General features: G+C 47.9%; 1 protein-coding gene across 1 annotated transcript in view; it reads left to right on the top strand.

Moving 5' to 3' along the window:
• The window catches only part of LOC146202399 (discoidin domain-containing receptor 2-like), a 187,477-nt gene that overhangs the window by 112,132 nt on the left and 54,336 nt on the right, over positions 1-21,009 (top strand). Inside the window, 1 exon segment of the mRNA XM_084588148.1 lies at positions 13,003-13,108. Within this exon segment, the coding sequence (XP_084444274.1) occupies positions 13,003-13,108 (106 nt within the window).

The following is a 21,009-nucleotide window of genomic DNA, read 5'->3' as shown; positions in this document are numbered from 1 at the left end:
TTCCTTATTCAAGGCAACATATGTACCTCTAGACTGGAAGTATTTTCTCCACACCGCTTCACAAAAGCCCAGAATTCAAAAACACCCCAAAAAAGAATAACTTTTATTTTGATAAAAAAAAAAAGGAAAAAAAAACATCTTCAATTCTTATAAAAGTGCTTCAAGTACTTCATAAATATTAGGGAGTAAAAAAGCGTTGCATTACACTGTTTAAAATTGTAAAAATAACTATAAAACGGAGTGCATGTCGTGCAAAGAAGTGAATTTCCAGCCTTAAATTTTGGCTCGTTGTAATGAAGCGTTGCCCCTAAACCGTTCGCTCTGCATCACGTAGGTCCTTTTCTTTATTTCAGGTTAGATTTGTAGCTCTAGATTAGCAAGTTGCGTGGACATTGTAGCGTGCACTACAAATTTATTTTAGAATTAGTTTTCGGGTAACAATTTCAAGCACGAGTTTCAATTCTGCAAATACCCCCTGAAATGAGAATAAAGAAGGTAACTAACGTATTTAGTTAATTAGCGAACTAATTGATGCAGTCTGCCTCTTACCTGGTGTTTGCCGTAGCTGCAATATAACACCTGGGCTAAAATAAATATAAATCCAGTCACCTTTATCTCAAAATTTCGGACCTTCTGAAAAAAAAAAAAAAAAAAAAAAACAGTCAACCGGTGTATAAACATTCACGGAGTTTTTGTGCGCCAATATATGTTGCTTTATCTCCGTGAAGGTCTGAGCCGAAGACACTATACAGAAAAAAAAAGAACGAAAAATCATGCGTATAAAAATTTTATGTTTTAGCCCATTCTCGTTCGGCACGAAGAAGAGCAAATTGAGGAACTGCACACTCGTAAAAGAAGTTGAGTCCGGGGCGCACAGAAACAAGCAGGATGATAGACAAAGTTGGGGTTCACCTAAAGAACGCATTTTCCCTCGGTGCTCGTATTTCAATAAAACGCCTGCAATGGAGCGCTCTAATAATACTAAGACTGAAAAAAAAAAAAAAGTAGAAGGATCGAGAGGGCCGCCATGTAAAGACGGCGAGCGAGCCTTGCAAAGGCGTCCAGAGAAACGAAGCGTAAACAGAAATAAAGCGAAATCTACGGTGGTGAACTCGCGGACTGGGCCAGTCAACAAGGAGGTGAGGATAGTCGACTGCGCCAAGAAATGGGCGGCTCGCGCTAAGGCGCCGGCTGCTAGTTTGGCTCTTTAGGCAAGCGAGCTGCCGCTCATAAATCCCCGCCGCGTGAGGAGCAGCACCTCTCTCTCCGCGCTTCGGGCTTCTATTCGTTCGCGAGGCACGATTGAAGAAAATGAAAGAAACGGGACCTTTTTGGAGAGGGGCAGATGCGGAAGGGCCGATTGACTCCCCAAGTCTCGCGGCAGGCGCGCTGCCGACGCTGCTGCTAATGCTGCTAGCTGCGCAAAAAGAAACAAAACTAAAAAAAAAAGAGGATAAAAGGGGGGGGGGGGGGGGGGGGTCAACAGCGTTTGCTCGGGGATTTATAAGGAAAAGCGACGCCCTCGGGAGGGATTTCGGTGCTCCGAGAGGCGGCTTCTTTGCACGCCACCGACGGGTTGCGCTCGCTCCCCCGGTCCCTACGGCGAACGCAGCGCGCTGCCGCTGCGGCGTTCCGCCGTATGCGCATACGTGCCTTCCTTCTCCGCATATTCACGGCAGAACGCCGCTGGGAGGGAGAGAAAGGAAAAGTATTCCCGTCTTCATGTTCTCCACACAGCGAGGGTTTCGGCTTAACCCGTTAGATACTGTGGATGTTTGTGTATGTCCACAATGGCTACGAAGAGTCTCACTGACCGGCGTCCACCCTTTCACTCTTCCAGCCGTCTCCTCGTTCCTTCCGTTGACGTCACAACAGCAGCATAGTGCCGCGCTCTTGACCGGAAGAAAGTACGCGCACAGACACGCCACACATCATGCAGCGAGCGATACGTGGGAATACAAAAGGAAAACAAAAGAAACGCGCGAAATGGAAAGCGTTCTTGAAGTATCTTTATTTTCCCCGAGAAGAAAACGATGAAAACAAACAAACAAATATAGCTCGGATTTTCTCTCATAGTTTTGTGGGTGTTTCCACGCCGAATCCGCGAAGGAGGCCCTGAAGATGGCTTCGTATACGTGTATACATACGGGCGCCTTCACTGGATGCGCCGCGGGTGAATAGCGGGCTTTCGCGCCGAGCCTTCGCAGCCGCCACTGCTTGCATTCATTCCCCTGGGATGCGTCTCCTCGGATGAGGCCGGCGACTTTCGAACGACGAGGCGCCAGAAGCCAGGGCTCTTCAACCTCCTCTATTCTCTGCTGCTGCTGCTGTGCGCGGTGCTTGTTGCGGCTGTGCCGTTTCGCTTCCCCGGAGACGCCGATTTCTTTGTCTAGAACGACTGAGGCGCCTCATCGCTGCCGTCTCGATTCTGTCATTTTGCAGCTTAGTCGTCAGTTTTCTCTCCCTTTTTTTTTTCTTTTTTTCGCAGGAGGCGGCGTGAAAGGGAAATAAGAGGCGCCGGCGAACGCAGAACCTATCGCTAATGCGTAAACTTTGAGTTGATGCGGCGATTTGCCTCGTTAGGGAAACGCGTCATTTCCGCTCGGGCGCGTTTCGCCGGGTGTTGGTTTAGTGCTGGAAGAAGGAGAAGCAGGAACGGCGGCGGAGGCAGCGTGCCAGTTTGCCGTCTAACGGCGAGACTGCTGAGAGCGTACTGGGTGCTGCAAGTTTCGAGCTGTCTTTTCATCTTTTATTTATTTTTCTCGGTTGGATCGCTCTTGTTGAGCGAATGCAAGTTTCGCACAAAATTTTTGCCCGTGAAAGTCAGTAAGTCTATGTACGCTTTCTTGGGCTGTTCATCGCGAGGCTGGACGTTTGACTCCCTCGTGGCGCTAGCAGGGATGATTTCAGAGCACTATTTCGTTCTCGCCCATCGCGCAACGATGAGCGAGAACGAAATAGTGCTTCGCCGATTGGTTTAGGCTGGTAGAAGAAGCTACCCATTTTATGTCGATGTTTTACTTGGGATCTTATCTGACGAACTGAGGAGAACACAGGCTTTGTTATCAGGTAGCTAGAGTGACTAAATGTCCAAAATTAGCGAAGGCAAAGCATAGAACGCGGACTACGAGTTACCATATCAGCGTATGAATACTGGTATTTCGTCGCAGTATTTTGTTACCATGCGCTGCTGAAGCCACGAGAATAAAGTTTACAAGGGCACGATGTCGGTCAATTTGTAAATTCTTGGTCCTGTAAGAAGCTGTGTGTGTTTGAACTCATAAAACGAAAAAAAAAAAAAAGAAAGAAGAAAACCAGGGATGGAAAGGAAACGAAGTTGGTAGGAGCAAGCTCGAAGTTAATCTTAATAAGCGTTTTCCTTCTTTGAGTGTTTAAAAATCTATTTTTTTTATTTTGATGAACATTTTAGGCCATATTTTGTAAGTGTTCTAGGTTTTTCCTCCTTTGTTGTATTGCCTAGCATCGCTTTTGCTTAGCGTTTGCCCGTGGATTTATAAGGGAAACGAAAAGGAGGTGAAAATGTTGTTTGTTTAATATCAGCCGTGACATACACGTAAGCGGTCAATACCAATGAAAAAGTCAAATTATGAGTGAAAGAAAGATCGGTGCGAAAGTTCAGAAAACATTTCGAGATTAATTATTTCTTGTGCGCCGCTGCCAAAGCTTCTTATCGCTTGCGCCATAGGTGAAAGTGCTTAAGCTTGTCTGACGTTCAAAAACGTTGTAGGGTATCCATTAGCAACGTAATTTTTGTGTCCCGTCGGCCCGTGCACATCCTTGGTTTCCTTGGTTCGGCTTTCTAGCATGATACGTTCACGCGTGGTGAAGCCATACAGATGCACAGGGAGTGCTTGTTTTTCCTTGTCTGCTGTACACGCATTTGAATTAGAGTGTGGCTGATATTCATGCATCCAAAGGAACAGAAATCGCAAATCGTGTGCCGTTTCAGTGACTCACTGAGTTCACGCGCTGAATTAACTTTTTGCTTTTTTTGTTTGCTTTCCTTCAGAATAACAGTCGATGGTCTTTCGTTTTCTATTCAGGACATTGTTTTTAAGCAATTTGTAACTTGTGCTTGGCTGATGTAAATAAACCCGTTTCGTGCACATTCGTAAGTTTATGGGCTCCTTTTCTGGTTAGCTTCGTGCGTTTCTGAGCTTTTTCTCTTGGCTTATTATGCTTGCTAGCCCTATAGTTTGTGTGTGTGTGTGTGTGTGTGTGTGTGTGTGTGTGTGTGTGTGTGTGTGTGTGTGTGTGTGTGTGTGTGTGTGTGTGTGTGTGTGTGTGTGTGTGTGTGTGTGTGTGTGTGTGTGTGTGTGTGTGTGTGTGTGTGTGTGTGTGTGTGTGTGTGTGTGTGTGTGTGTGTGTGTGTGTGTGTGTGTGTGTGTGTGTGTGTGTGTGTGCACGTGCGTGCGTGCGTGTTGGTGGATGAGAAAGAATCTAATATTAAAAATTTTAGCTTTCGCTCTTATTTCAGCTGTGCGATTTCACAAATCGTTAAATCCATGTTTGATATTATAGGTATATATACGTCAAGAGTCACCCACATGTAAAGCTTGATTCGGTGAAGAGGTTTTAGAGATCTAATTGAGCAGCGTCAGAAAACAAGCGCATGCGGTTCTGGTAAAAAAAGAAATTTGACTTTTTCCGATGCTTCCCATTTATGACGTTGATATATGAAAGGAAACGTGAGGGCGTGGAAACGCATGACGCTACCCGAACCGCTCACTATAACCATATAATGCTAAAGTTGCAGATCTCGAAAAACAGGTAGCTACTTTGTTTCCATCAAACTAGCGTTTAAGCAAAGTGATATTTTTACCAGCCGAAAACCACGCCCGGCGCAAAAAAAAAAAAAAAAAAAGAAAAGAGACCTTCTTCGTGATTGCGGAGTTTCTTTGTAAAGCCTCGAGTCGCGCCCGAGATAACGCAATCTGCTTTTCTCTGCCGTGGTCTCTACGTTGAAGCTGGTTGTACGCACTTGGCAAATAATTTAAAGTAATAGCTGGTCACGTGACAGCATTTTTTTGAAGGCCTATAAATAGGACGGCGTAAGTCCTAGCGTGATGGAAACAACGCAGCTATCCGTTTTTCGAGAATATCTACAACTTTTGCATTGACACTTTTTCGCTCAAGCCAATAATTAAAAACATTGCTAATTAGTCTTCACTAATTAATTAACTTTGCTAGCAAAAAATATACTAGAGGTTAACATAGGCGCCTCTGAGCAGCTCTGAATTAGTTTCACTGTGCTAGGGGGAACTGTATTTTTTAAAATCTTTCTCCGTTAGCCATGTTTGTTTTCCATTTTTTGTTCTCAATGAACTTTTTATATGTGGTGGGCAAATATCTCGACACAAAGGAATAAACCTTAGTATTGAAAAATATCCAGTATTTTTCTCGGTAAAAAATCGTACATCACTGGGGGGGAAAAAGCCGTTTTTGCCATTTCAAAAAGTTCCAAGTTTGGAGCCCTGATGTTTGCACTCTAAAATTTGTTGTGCATTAATTTTTACTCAATATATCTATGCAATTTCAATTTTAAGGAAAGTTATTAAAAGCTCTTTTATTATGGAACTTGTTTTAGCAAAAAATCGCAAACTTTGCTCCAGAACCAACGCGCTGCAAAAAGGTCGATTTTCAATCCTACATTCTGGCACAAAGAAATACGTTGTAAAAATGTTAAGTAAAAACGTTTTGTATGGATTGTGGAGGCTATGTTCTTAATTTAAGGCACATTTTGAGGCTCTATATCGTTAGGTGTTTTCTCCACAATGCATCACATTCAGCCAAATTTTGAAAAAAAAAAAAAAAAAGCACGAAAAGGACAATTTTGATTTCAATAAAAAAAAAGAAAAATAATCTTCGCGTTTTATTAATATCTTCCTGAAGAACCCCCAGTACCTAAGAATTATTAAGGACCAGAAAAGTGTTGCATTCTATTGTTTAAAATTATATATAAAAATAATGATACTGAGAGCTTGAATTGAAATATTTCAATATTTATTAGCCCTAAATTATGGCACCATCCAATAACTTTCCGCCATTGAAACTTTTTCTCTAGATTACGCAGGCCTTGTTCTCTCTTGCTGCGACAATTTGTAGCTCTGGAATTGTCTGCTCGTGCTCCATGTTACTTCGAATTTTGCCAAAATTCAAAAATACCAAAAATAACGGAACATTTTTTTGAATTAAAATATACCGGCATCTTTGATTTTGATCTAAAACTCCTAAAACAATACTCAGTTCCTCTTAAATATCAGACACTAAAATGTATTGCATTATGCAGAATAAAAATATAAAAGTAATTATAAAACTGAGCTCATGCTTTTATTCTATAGAATTGCTTAGGCCTTCTTCTTGACGAGTAGGCTTCAAATATTCGATTCATTATTTACTGAATTTAGTTGACATTTATCTCATGCAACGTTCACAGTCTCACAGTGCTTTTAAAGTCGTTTTCTGCTTGTTTGCACGGTCGATGATAGCTTAATGTGGAATAAATTCACCATTTCTTCGGATTTCATGGCAAAGCGCAAATGGCGGTTTAGCCTTTACTATAACCTGTGACTTTTTTTTTATTATTGTGCGACGCAGTGCTATTTTATCCAGCTCTTAATTTTATTATTTCATATCTCGGTTTTGATAAAAATTAACACTAATATGTTTTTGAAGTCTGTTTTCCTCAAGTGCAATTGCGTACAATCATAAGCAGAAAGCTCTGCAGCATAATAGCTTCAGTAGAATTATATATGCTTTTTTTTTTTTCTACTGCGGCACGAATGAGCCGAGGTGTCGAGTGTTCTTGTCGACAGAGCTTAGCGAGGCGAGACAACACAAAGCGAACGCGCCATCCAACTATTCCGCAAAGCCTTGGTTCTCATCGCCGTCTCACGGCCTTTTATTTCTACCGCAAAAAAGACGCAGCCGTTGAAAAACGCTACTCTTTCGCAACGAATTACAGCGGGCGCCGCGTTAGTCTACGCTTTAACTTTGTGCAGCCCTCATACCGAAAATTTATTATTATTTTTTTTTAATGCTCGGCAGGTGTTATGAAATGTTCGTCCAAATATCCGTGCCTCCGAACCATTGTATGCTTAAGGGATCGGTTCCCATTGAGACCATTTCGTCATATGAGCGAAAAGCTGCGGGGCTCCAGTTTAGTGTGTCGCAACGTGCCCGTGCACGCCACTCGGAAAATCCTTTCGGCGCAGGCTACTCTGACTGCTTCAGCGATGGTCTTTATATGCGGTATATGCAAGTACACGTAACTATACGCGGATAAAGCTGCTCTCAACCGAAAATACATATATATATATATATATATATATATATATATATATATATATATATATATATATATATATATATATATATATATATATATATATATATATATATTGTAAGTCAAAAAAAGCTTCATACCGATTCCAGTTTTATTTGGAGCCGACGTTTGAGTGACCTATATATATTGCCGCGAAACCTTCAAAACTGTATTTGTTGTTTTTTAACAGCCGCCGCTACACGGCCTTATCACTCTGATTCTGGATCGCGTATCAGTTCTGTATTCTTTGTTTGTTAATGCTCGATGTCACGAGTCACACCTTTATCAGTTTCGTTGTAGCGCGCAAGCTGCACCGTGATCTGTCCCGAAGATTCCGGCCACTCGTGTCTTTTTCTACAATGTTCCAGCTTGTGCTGGTAGCTGTTTGCGACGTTATCTAGATTGTTCTGAGCAGCCTTTAAATTGAGCGTTGACGAGTGTGACGGGCATTCTTTGTTTGACGACCGACGAGCATGTTTGTTGCTATCGCCGCCGCCGAGTTGCTTAGTTCTTTTGCGGGCTCAAGTCAGCCCCAATAAAGAGTTATTTCAGTACCATCACGCCTGTGTTTTCTTTTGGCGTGTACGGCCTTGTCACAATATCGTCGACGTTGGGGTAGACGATATATATATAGGTAATTCAGCCTGCCTATCTCCCAATACCTTAGGCCTCGCTTGCCGTAGCTTGTATGCAGCGTTTTGGCCTCCGCTTGGTGCAGGTAATATCATATCGTGTCGACTAGGCAATCAGAAGAATTATCTGCAAAACGTGTCAGCGAAGGAAAGCAAAAAAGAATCAATCACGTTTACTTGTGGTATGTTTGTTATATCCTTTTGTAATGCCTTCGGACCCTTTAAGGACACACTAAATGAAATCAAATTAATATCAGCTGCCAAATTGGTGGCCTATTTGCAGGTAACACGTGTGACCTGAGAAAAAAAAAAACAGTTGAGTTCCCATGAATTGGTTCTGCAGTTATTCTATAGTTTGACTTTTCGTGGCTGCTTTTCAGAATAAAGAAAACCTCGCCTCCTGAGAACTCTCACTTGCTGCTAGATTAAGGTGGCCACCCGGCTGGCTCCAACCGACGTAGTCAGTAGCCTAGCTGACATCGGCCTTCATCCCCGCTTGTCGGGCCGAAAAACTTTGCCACCGACTACTCGTTGACCCGCGGCTGTCGAGTCTCGGCCGTGTCTGCTTGGAGGCGTTTAATGGCCGAGGCGATCTTCTGCTGAACCCAAGGCCACAGGTCATGTAGCGGCGCCTGCAATTCTGGTGGAGGAAAAATGTGATTAAAAAAAATAAAAACGCTTGCGCCTGGGTACTGGAATTAAAAGAACCGCAGGTGATCGAAATTGACCTGAGACCCCCGATGCCTATGGCGGGCTTACAGCTTCAATCAATCAATAAACCAGTTAATCAATCAATAAATCAGTCAATCAATCAATCGATCAATCAATCAATCAATCAATCAGTCAATAAATCTGAGATCGTTCCTATAAGCCCTGTTTTCCTGTCAGAACTCATGATCTCGGAAGTCTTGAAGGATAGTTTTACTGTCTGTGGGCGCCAAGAAGTTGGCAGAGAATGTGATCGTTGCGTGACTCGCCTTTATCCGTTTTCTTCTTCATTGCCTGAAAAAAAAAGCAAACAAAAAAAAACAAAAAAAAAAGCGGTTCGTCTAGAAAGGATAAAAAAGAAACTGAGGAACACACCTTTGTGCTGTGAGGGGCGCCTCCCGCTGTATTTTTTTCCTGTGCCGCTGGTCATAAGCTTGTCTGAGCGAAACCCATCATTTTCAGCATTTCCTCCCCGATAAGTACTTGATTTCTTGTTCCGATATGCACGTACACCTCTCACAGCCCCGCCTGCAGGAACATTTTTTTGTTCTCACCCAGAAATCCATCTACGGCTCGGTCTCTTCCTTCACAAATCTGAAGATAGGTACGAAACCAAATAAAATGAACGGGATCTTCCACATAAGTATGAAGCATAAATAAAGCATGGGAAAGAACACCGAAACCAAGAAACAGAACAAAAGGGAGGATGAGACGCATGCTCGTGGGAACTCTCCAAGACTTAACCCGCTCGCTACACAGAAGTGCTCCGCGCAGTGAGCAAGAAACGAAGTGAAGGCAAGAAGAAGGGCACAAAGAGAAATGACGCGGAACAAGGTGACGAACAAGAAGAAAAACAAATAAAAAAAAGGCGAAGAAAAGCGCGTTGTGTGCGCGTGGATTCGGTCTCTTTCCCCGCCTTCATCGAAGTCTGGCCGATTTTTTCTTGAGTGCCGTCTCCGGCCCGTCCGCAGGGCGCCGCTGCCTCGGTCCGTGCCATTCACGCGTCGGCCACGGAAACCTTCTGTTGCGATTCTCACCGCATGATTTATGGGCATCACCCGAACCGTACTCCCGCGCGCAAACTTTTCCCGCAGCGCAAATCAGCAGAAATAGATTGATGGGCGAGGGCATGCAACTCCCCAATTACCTGGGGGTTCTCTCTCTCTACTTCCTCCTCCTTACTCATTGTTCTTACAGCTGGGCGTGCGCGGTAAGGGGGGGGGGGGGGGGGCTGCCATTCGTTTACCGTACGTTGTTTCTCCCGGCGTCCCCGCACTCTCGAGCGGCGGCTCCCTCCATTGTCTCCGAAGCTCGACCGATTCTGCTCCCTGGGATGCGGAGGAAAGCCTCGCCGGCTCCACCTCTGCGGTCTTCGTATCTCCTTGCCCCCTTCTTCTCTTTTATCCCAACGTTTGTCCTCGCCGTAGCTCTGCGGAGGGGCTGCATCAGCAGAGCAGCAAGCAGCCGCGGCTCTCCTTACCCCCGCATCCCGCGTATGCGCAATCCGCGCCGAGAGGAAGGGAGCGAGGAGGCCAGCAGCGCAGCGGTTCGACTGATCTCGCTTCCAAAGCCCGCCGTGTGTACGCCAACATCTGGCGATGTCCCACAGATAAGGCGCAAGCGCGCGCTAGCGAGCATGCCGGCGCACTCAATCCCTCCTCTTCCACTGCTCCTCCCTCCAACATTTTCTGTACCACCGCTGCTGCGTTCGTTTGCTGCATGTTTGCTGGGCCACGCCGAGCAAGTGTACTGCGCTGAGGCCTCACCTTTGTACTCTGCCTTGGCTGCTGTCTTTGCTGCAACAGCAGCAGTAGTATCGGCGGCGACGGCCGCGGCGGACTCGGAGGAATCGCCTATCACCGCGGTGAGAAACTACGAAATGATGAGGGCGCAACCGTGGAGCCGTGGTGAGCTCCGTGCGAGCCGGAAGAAGGAACGGCGAGGCATTGGGGAGGGAGGAGGAGAAAGTATATAGTGAGAATCTTTTTGTATCTGCCGCTTCGTTAGGGTTTGTTTGGCCTTGCTCATTGCGACCAAGCGGAGCACATCTTCAAGGAAGGAAGTTCGTTAGTATACGGTATGTTTCTCCGTAGCTGAAAACAGCATGAGGCAACCCTCGTGGAACATAGCTGAAGAGTAATCCTCTCCTCATACGATAGCTTCGTGTCTGAGTTTGTTGAGAAAAAAAGAAAAAGGAAGGCAGATGCATCAAGTTGGAGGATAGGAGGAAATAATGTTTGCAGCAGAAAAAGGGGTGCGCGTGTTGAAAAACAACAACAAAGCGAAAGCAGTGGCTAGGCATACCAAAGTGCCCAGTTCCGTGTGGGTTGTTTGTTTCTGAAATGCATCACTAATAACTGCTTAGCTGAAATAAATGAATATGAGCGTTAGCGCTTGCTGCAGCATGCTGATTTGTGTTTTCTTGAGCACAGGTTTAGTGCTGCAGCTTGTCGAACTTCACATATAAAGATGATCACCAGATTGCGCAACAATCGAGGCTTTAATTCGAACAGGCATTACGTTAAGTGCCAGCCAAATAATGATATTGATCAACTTCATCACACCTCCACCACCCAGTTTAGCCAGTGGAGTAGTTCTCTCACGTATACAAATGAATGTGAAAGAAAAAAAAAAGTACGGTTCGGGAGAATAGCGGAACATTAAGCGAGACACACAAAACATAAGGAGTTAGTCAGCGTGGCACCGAAGAGAAGAAAGGGATGTGATGGAGGACTGCGTGGAAAGCGGATAGAGAAAGAGCGAGGCCAATGCTGCGCTGCCTTCTAGCGTTTTGCCTTGGTCCGGAATGTTCCGACTCGGGTGAACAATGCGCTCGCGCACGGAGAAGATGACGCCCGCGCGAGAAACGCGCCCGGGAGTTGAACTCGCCGACAAATGACGCGCGCCCGAGCGCGTTTCTCTGCTGCTGCTGCTGCCCGTCGCTGGCCACAGAGAGGAGACGACGGGAAGGCAACAAAAAAAGGAAAGCCGAGAGACAGCCGGCGAATTGGCGAGCAGAACTCAGCGGCCGCTGAAATTCCGCGAGCAGCGCGGCTTCCAAAAATGTTTTGGGCACGTTTTGCAGATAGAGTCCGCTGGCACGCTGGGAATGTCCGCATCGCCCAGCTGTGTGCGGCGAAACCTCCCCGGTCCGTCGTCCACCGGGCAGCGGTTCACGCCGGTGCGGCTCGAGCGAGCGCGCGCGGTCTTTTGAAGCCGCACAGACGAAACTCGGCTCTTCCCGACACTTGCTTCTCCACAAAGCGCGGAATGCGCGGCATTAGTGCCAGCCACGTTGCTGCTCGCGAGACGGCCTTTCCTCCGCCTCCCCAGTGTGCCTTTCTTCCCTGCGGGCTGACGCAGTGTCCTTCTGGGGCGCTAGCTGTCCCGAGTCCATCAGCTTCCCTGCAAGAAGTGTGAGGGCGTACACATACAATCTGAGGTTACAACAGGTGTGAAGGTATTTCTTTTTTCGTTAATCACACCGTGAGTGCCTGCGCAGGTTCGGTCCTTAAACTGCTACTTCACGGCCTACTTCGATGCGCAACGCCATGGCTGGATTTTCATCCAGCTTGGAACACGAACCCGCATTGCGACGCCACTGCTTACTTTCGTCCTGAGATCGGATATGATGATCCGTAATACGTGCTGCTTCTCACTAGGTCGGAGAACTACAGGCTCGAGGTGCTTGTTGACTGGCTTTTACTATATAGGGGCAGAACTTGTGTGCTGTGCTTCTTGGGATGCACACTTTTCTGTCGATGAGCGCCTTTGTCTAGTGCTATTCTAGACTCGGATGCTGAGTTGTTATGTTCTGATACTTCGGTGAACGCTAAATAACCAATAAGTAGTTCGAAGTGTCCAGATACTTTACTGCGGTGTTCTTTTTTATTTTGGAATGTGGCTATGAGGAGCGGAGTCTATTGCTGTATTGGCTGAAATTTTTGTTTTCAGAAAGATTGGGGTTGATATGTAATTTTTTACCACTATAGGTATGACATGTTGAGAATATGCGGTTAACTGAGCGCGTTTGCACTGCTTACGAGCAGCTTGTAGACAAAGAAAGCAACTAACCTTGGAAAGACTGGAAAGTTGGCATCGTTAGGAAGAGATGCCACGTACCATGTGGAGAGAGAGCTGTAGGACACGAAAATCAGATTATGAATACGTCACTTAAGGCGCCTCTTTGTCAAACTTATCTCTCTGGTTAGCTTTTCTTATTTATTCTCCCTAGTACCACTGTCTAGGACGGGATGTCTTTCTTTTCACCTGACATTATTGTTCTGGCTTCAGGGAGGTATTTCTCTGTTCTTGCAGGTTCCTGCAACCAAACACTGGGTATGACCAGCGGTGAAATAAAAGATGAAGACATCTCGGCCAGCTCCACTCACAATGCCGCCAGCGTCGGACCGCAGTTCGCCAGGTGAGATCAGTGACGATATGCATAGCAGCGCCATGGGCGCGAAGTTCGAATTCTGTCACTGGTTAAGGACGAGATGCGTTATTTTGGCTTCAATACTGAGATATTTTATTCTACGCATTTCAATAATTAACTCGTAGGGGCACCATAATTCTCGCCACACACCAGAGAGCGAGATAAAGTGAGAGCATTTTATTTTTGTCTGTTCGATAAGAGTTACGGAATACACTGGATTGCTCCTCCTTGACCACAGGAGGTTCTTTGACTTTCAGCGACCTCTAAGGCCCAGACAACGGTCCGCAGTTGTGACGCAGGGTCTGAGCTGGACACGGCAGCTTCCCAGTCCAATGTGTTGTTTAAGTGGAGTTGCACCCGAAGGTTTAAAAACCCGGGACAGTGGCTAAGTATGTGTTCAATACCTGCTTTGGGATCCTTGAAATTTTTGCATTTGGGCGAAAGAACAGTCTAGGTATATAAGTGAATATACGGATTGACGAAAGACCTACTCTAAGCTTCCTCCAGGTGACCAGCTGAAATTTACTAAGCGACTTATGTGGATGAGGTACTTTTGCCTACTCTCGCGATAATGCACCGTAATCTCGTGAAATGCCACCATATGCAATCCCTCGCTGAGACGAGGTCGAGCTCACCTGCCGCCCTGTTGACAAAGCATCGGGCATAGTTGTGGGCAGCCTCTTTCCATGGGTGCAAGAAATGCGCTGCCGCCCAGATAGTTTGAATGTGGAGACCAGGTGGCGAATTTGTCTGTAGACTATGAAGAGCAGGTCTGTACATTATGCCACTGGCAAAGTTTCTGACTGCGGTTTCGGAATCGCTGAAGGTGATCCTTGCGGTAGTGCCACTGGCACTAACAGCCAGAGCTACTGCACGTTTACGCATGGAGGTCGCCGAGGAGTGGTCTTGACCTCTGTTGCCTACTATGCCTATTGGAAAGGCACCTCTCCCCCCCCCCCCCCCCCCCCTCACACACACATACACAAAAGATATGTGATGGCATTGTGGAAGCCACAGCTGGCGAGTTCGTGTTAAGGGGACGCATTAGCCCCGCACGCCGGGGTGTCACAAGTGGCGAGGCTAAGAGCGAAAACCATGCGCGGGCCGCATTTACTTCCGAGATGGTTTGATGCGTTTGGGCACCCGATTTTCTGGCATTAATTGTACAGGGATCGTATTCTCTCTCTCTCGTGCTTGAAACATCTGGAGAAGAGCCTTTTCTCAACCCTGCGCTGTTTTGGAGTGTCATAGGTGCGGTGACAGGCTGACAGCTTACTAGACGCCTTAACGCAAAAACCCGGGGTCCTCGTCACTTTTTATCAAAACTGCTTTGAATCGAAAAGTGCATCTCAACTCCCTCACGAAATGGCATACATCGCTTGGTCCTTTGCTTTCAAGTCTCGAGTTTCGCTTATCGCGTGCGCTTATTTACTTTCGTGGCGTTGTGTTACTGAAGAACTGAGCCAAGAAAAAAAAAAATAAAAAACCACAACGTCATGACCGAATTATCGTGTTTTTATGAAAAAGAGAGTGAAAAAAAAAAAAAATTCTTTTCGAATATGGTACTTTCTCCCCCTCCTAACTTTTCAAATCGCAATTGCTAATTGAGTGGAGCCATGCACTCAATGCAGGTAGTTCGCTTATTAATATTCTACAGCATCCATTCAAGAAGGAATATATTGTCTCGGCAAGGTGACGTTAAGGGCGTACGTTTTTAGCTGTTTTATCCCGAAGTACAGCAGTGCAAGCGCAATTTTCACACACACACACACACACACACACACACACACACACACACACACACACACACACACACACACACACACACACACACACACACACACACACACACACACACACACACACACACACACACACACACACACACACACACACACACACACACACACACACACACACACACACACACACACACACACACACACACACACACACACACACACACACACACACACACACACACACACACACACACACACACACACACACACACACACACACACACACACACACACACACACACACACACACACACACACACACACACACACACACACACACACACACACACACACACACACACACACACACACACACACACACACACACACACACACACACACACACACACACACACACACACACACACACACACACACACACACACACACACACACACACACACACACACACACACACACACACACACACACACACACACACACACACACACACACACACACACACACACACACACACACACGCACGCGCACGCACGCACACACACACGCACGCGCACGCACGCACGCACGCACGCACGCACGCACGCACGCACGCACACACGCACACACGCACACACGCACACACACACACACAGGGAACCAAACGGCAGTGATGTGCAGTGTCGGTTGTTTTGACGTTACGCTCCGGTTTCCGCGCGGCTTTCAGTGTCCTTTTGGTTAGCCGCCACTGTCGCTAACGTAACCACGAGCACCCATTAAAGGCTTCGCAACAAAAAGGAAGAAAAATGTTGGCGCACGTATCTGTCGCCCGTGTTCCAGAGGATGTGTGCTCAGGCACGACGCCTGGCGGATCGAAGTGTTTCAGTAATGCAGCCATGCAGCGATACGACGCGGCAGAGGCGAGAGTGCACTTCCGACTCGGGCCGTTTGAGCGTCCATTCTCGCGAGCCTTTATCGCAGCACACACACGCGCGGTCCCGGCGTATATATACCTTGGCGACACATGTTCCCGCGGCTCAGCGACGGCTTCTCTCGACTGGAGGGCGCACGTCATTAATTTCTGAAGATGCGAGCGGGCAGCCCTCCCCCTTCGTTGCTCTTTCCCAAAGCGGCTCCTGCAATAAGGGGGGGAGCAGACCTCTCCTTTTCGGTCCACGTCGCTGCCATGTATGAGCCGCTTTCAAACTCAAATCCTCCCGATGGCGCTCGAGAAATGTGAGGGGAAAAAAAAGGAAAGGAAAACGAGCCACCCAAGCAGCACCAGGAGAGAGAGCTTTGCCGCGTGCATAACGTGTATATGGAGCACAGTATTCGCTTTGCTCTATTGAGAACCGTGCGGCAGGCCGGTACCGAAAGCCCTCGAACTTTTTTCAGAAAAACTTTAACTACCGCCCGAGGGGCGCACTTTCCGGACGGAGGCTGCCTTCTCGTTTATGGCCCTCGTAGCCCATTCAAGAGCGCGCGAGTTATAACGACAGGTTTAGGGCACTCCAACTCATTAGCGGACCACCTTTCCCTTGCCCTCACTCCCCTACGAGTGCTACGCGTGGCCTAACACGTACACAGCAGTACCGCCACTGGACGTGGAGGGCTGCTGTCGTTCGCGCGCCGTACCCACCGCGGCTATAAGGGCACGTTGCACGACCCCAGGCAGTGTCATCGGCGCCGCCGCCCAGCCCTTCTTGTGTGACCCCTTTACGACCAGAATTTTGCGCGAGAAATAGCGGGAATTTACGCGCCTGGCCAGAAGAGTTTCATTTCCGCGCGTTCTCATCTCATCGCGCGGACGTGAACGAGCGCGTTGCGCGTCAATTCGAGACAGTCTCTCTCCGGGCCAGCGACACGAGGAAGCCTTGTCGCGCAACTTCTCCGCTTCTTTTTGCCACATTTCTTTCGTTTCTTCTTTTTTACTTTCAACCGTCTCTCTCTTTCTGCCTCAATGCGCGGCACGATGCATCTTTGCGATAGAGAGTTGGTACGAAGCCGTTTCAAGCCTCGGGTCGTTGTGAAGTTGATCCCACTGCAGTGCTGGAGCTTTCCTCCGGCCCTAATGTTAGATCTCGCGCCCCATCGTGAGAAACACGATAAAACGTGTGTGGCTGTCTATCGCTTTCTCAGCAAAAAGATACGCTACTACGATTTCACCTGGGCTGAGGACGCCTACAAGAGTTTTGAATCCGCCTTTTCCATAATGGCAAAGTAGCCGGTCTTTCTCTGTTGGCGAAAATCTCTTCACATGTTTGTCCCCAAATGCTCCCTCCTGTTGTGACGTCCGTGCGCCGCGAAGAACGCACGATGGTGGGTCGTATAACTCTGGCAGGATTTAGAAGACATTAGCTCCCGAAGTTCATCCCTGTTGTGAGCTGGCGGTGGTGTATGGACGTTGTGCGCGAACTCGTTCTCCAGGTCGCGTGTGTTTGGTATATAAGGGAAACTATGTGGACTCCTCAACGACAGTGCCCATCAGGGCCGTCTCATTAAACTTGCGCTGCTGGCGTCGTTGGGAAACAGTGATGCCTGCTTCGCGCAGGATTACAGGATTAGCAAAGGGATGAGATGGCTGCTTTATGAAGGCAAGCCTATAGAAGGAGTGCATGCCGTTATATTAGAGTGCGTGGGGTAGAAACTTGGGTCATCCAAGGTAATTTTGGTCTCCCTTATGTCGTGAGAAAGATAGCGTGGGTTGGTTGGAGGTGAACTTTCATACGCTTTATGCTTCTCTCCGCAACTAAGTTCGCAGAGGCGAGTCTAGAGTTGCCCCCGGAACGAGATATTTACTGCCCCTTTCCTTTCATGCCCGCAAAAGAACGCAACCCAGTATGGCTCGGCCCAAGGAGTTCTTTGGCCTTATGGACGTTGAGTCTGTAATTCCTAAAGAAAGTGCGAAAATTTTATACTTCTTGAAGTTTGCCTGAAATGCTGCACTTTCCGGAAGTAACAAGTCGGTATTTCCATGAAAGTTTCTCATGAGTATGCGAGGAACTCGTAAAAACATGGATGCGATTGATGCATCGTGCGCAGAAATAGTCAGCTGCTTTTGCTAAAGGTAGCTTTAAGCATGCACACAGTGAGCGAACCGCTAATGCAGTGCAGAAAAAATGTCAATGGTACTTGGGTACTTTGGCGCTCCGGACAAAAAATGCCAGAATTTCGTAGCCGCCGCGCATATTCAACGCGTTCCTTTTAGCAGGAACCGAATCGGAGTGTATTTATTCTCCTTCGAAAATTGATTTCTCCCCTCATCCCGCTCGTTCTATCCACTTGATCCAGGAACACAGCCACAACGCTAGAGGTAACGAAGCTGCACTCGGCCTACGGGACGTGACTAAGCCTTGGTTTCAGCGAGCGTCTACAACAAGCGCCAACCCTTAGGCCGCAACGAGCACTCCAATCCGTGCACGCACCGCTCTTGACTGCGAACTCGAGCGAATGCGCGCAATACCACTTGTAAAATCATTGAAAAGAATGAAAGCGAAAAAAGGAAATCCTCACGGTGATTCCGATAGCATAACGAGCCTCCGCTTTTGGAACTTTACTTCTTAGCCCCCCCCCCCCCCCTTTTTTTTTTTTCCCCCCAGTTTGCCCGCGCTTGGCGAAACATTAGCCTTTCCGTAAGCGGGCACCGTCGCCAAGTTCTTACATCGGCCTATATTCTCTCTGCGGTGTCGGCGAAGCGCAAGGAGCGCTCTAAAAAGAACGTGCCTGCGCATTGTTCTGGCGGCAAGAGCCAGAAACACGTCACCGGTTGTTCGTGTTCTAGTGCCAACGCCGAAGCCCGGGTCGACGTGCCCTTCGAGGAGCAGGGAGGGGTAAGTCGAGGGTGCTCGGCCCGAGCCCCCGTTCCGGCGGTCTTCCCCGCGGCGCAGCTGAGCGTTTGCCCTGGATTGTCATGCGAAGCAGTTGCCTCCTTGAGGAAGAGAGGTGAGCTGTAGAGGCATGACGAAGACAAAGCAGGAGAGGAGCCTGCTCCGGCTGCCCTCGTGACAAGTGGCTCCTCGCATCATCAATGACGCCACTTTGGCAGCGCAGAAATGCTGCTTGCCCCAGCGTCTCTTCCTTGAGTTGGGGTCTCGCCTTGTTAGCCACGTGTCGTTTTTTGCTTTCCACATATGTTTCTCGATATAAGGACGACCTCCTGCATTCCAGCACACTAGCAGTCGTGTACTCTGCCAGCTCGCAAAGTGGCTCCATCTCGTGTGATTTCAACTTGTTGATATAACCGGTTGGCGTAGCTATCAGCTCTCCTAAAACTCTTGACTCGAATGCGAAGAAGCGCGTTCGCTCCTTACTTATGGTGGCAGCTCGGACGCCAATTCACACCTGTCAATTAGAGTGGCTTTCATATTGTTCATCATCATCATCATCATCATCATCACCATCATCATCATCGTCGTCGTCGTCGTCGTCGTCGTCATTTTACTGGGCAGCATATTGTCACAGAGCATGAATGCCTCGCTGTCGTTTTCGCCACACAACGCTTTCGTTCGTATCTTTATGGATGCCCATTAACCGTTGTCATGGATCACCATGCCCTCTGCTGGTTAGTTGACCTCAGGGACCCGTGTGGCCGTCTTGCGCGGTGAGCCCTGCGGCTACAAGATTATGACTTCATAGTCATACAAAAATGGTCGTAAGCACGCTAACACAGACTTTCTCTCGCGCCTGCCCCTTCCTACTGTGGAGTCTGATGCCGATGATTTCGAGAACTGCGTCGCGTCGGTGTCACCGGCTTTTCCCGACATCCCCACGTTTATTGAAGAACAGCAAAGGGATCCAACCTTGGAACCTTGCTTCGCAGCGCCTCGAGTTAGGTGAGGTACACACCAATTTTGTGTGCTTGATCGCCTGCTCTGGAAGGAAAACTATTCCTCTGCCTGAGTAATAGTGCTGCCCGAGGAAAGGTCGGCAAATGCATGTCGTATTTTAAAGGACACCCTGTGATAGAGAACAAGGCTAATTTAATTAAGTCGTATTTAGAATTTAGGTCAATACCAGTATACAATCACAATGAAGAACGCGCCTCTGCTAACTGGGCTGCTCGGATGCGTCCTCTCCGTTTCTCGGGCTTGATTCGACTGCTTGTCTCGGACGCTCGTGCGCTGCGGAAGGAGGCTGCGGTGTTCATTCTATGAGGAAATGTCGGTGGCTTTGGAGTGCCCGAGTGTGTGGCTGCGGTTGGAGCAGGACGATCGCTGCCCCCCGTCCCCCCTCGCCACTTTCCGTTCATAAATATGATGCAACAAGCATAGCGGTAAACGTAAGGCCAATGCTGCCAAGAAAATACTTCCTAAGAGCTATTTTTCCCTCATCAAGGCGCGGTTGCGGTGTCCGCAGAGCGAATAAAGGAAGAGCATGCTTTCGGATGTTTGCTGGCACACGTTAGGTCAGGAAGAACGACAGGCAATAAATACCTCGCGTATATGTTTTCTGTGTTGCACTTCAACTATCTCCCCTATACAGTCACTGGAAATTCAGTTCTCTCTCTTCACTGAACCTAGCTAAAATTGCCTCCCTCAAAAGTGCGCGCTACGTCCTGTTGATTTCGGAAACATTCGTTCTCAGACGTGAGACGTACGATGAAGCACCGATAAGTTCCATTTGCACCAGGTTGTTCAACTTTCACTCTCGAGGCATTTTTCAACGTAGAATGTAGCATTCGATTGCGGTAATCGGGGCACCACTCTGCCCGACGCCGACATGCTGTCCGACAAACCACCACGGGGTTTGAGGCCAGGGACGACCGCTTTCCCCGAACGTAAAAGGTCAACGTGTTCGGCGTCTTTTCCTCTCGCCCCGCATAGAAAATACATTGTTCTCCAGTCCTGCCAATATACCGCTAAAATTCCTGTGTAATACTGATAAGTGATGGCGACGAAGCGTCCCGAGTGTCCAAGCATGCTCGCACACAGTGCCTTGCGGGGGACGTATACAGAGCGCGTCGCAGTTTCGTGCATGGCTTCCGCAGCCAGCGCGCACGCTCTCGAGCGAGGGGCTAAAAACGTGCCCTTTCCTGGCGGCTCATAAAAAAACATAGCAGTGGGGCGGCTCTACATTGTCGGCGGCTGTGCCCAGCGCCTGCAGCAGCAGCGGCAGCACGCGTGCCCTGTCGGCGACCTCGTCCATCAC

This window comes from Amblyomma maculatum, chromosome 1 (assembly GCF_055883805.1).
Source record: "Amblyomma maculatum isolate TAMU_Amacu chromosome 1, ASM5588380v1, whole genome shotgun sequence".
NCBI lineage: Eukaryota > Metazoa > Arthropoda > Arachnida > Ixodida > Ixodidae > Amblyomma > Amblyomma maculatum.
This window is presented reverse-complemented; position numbering and strand designations above follow the sequence as displayed.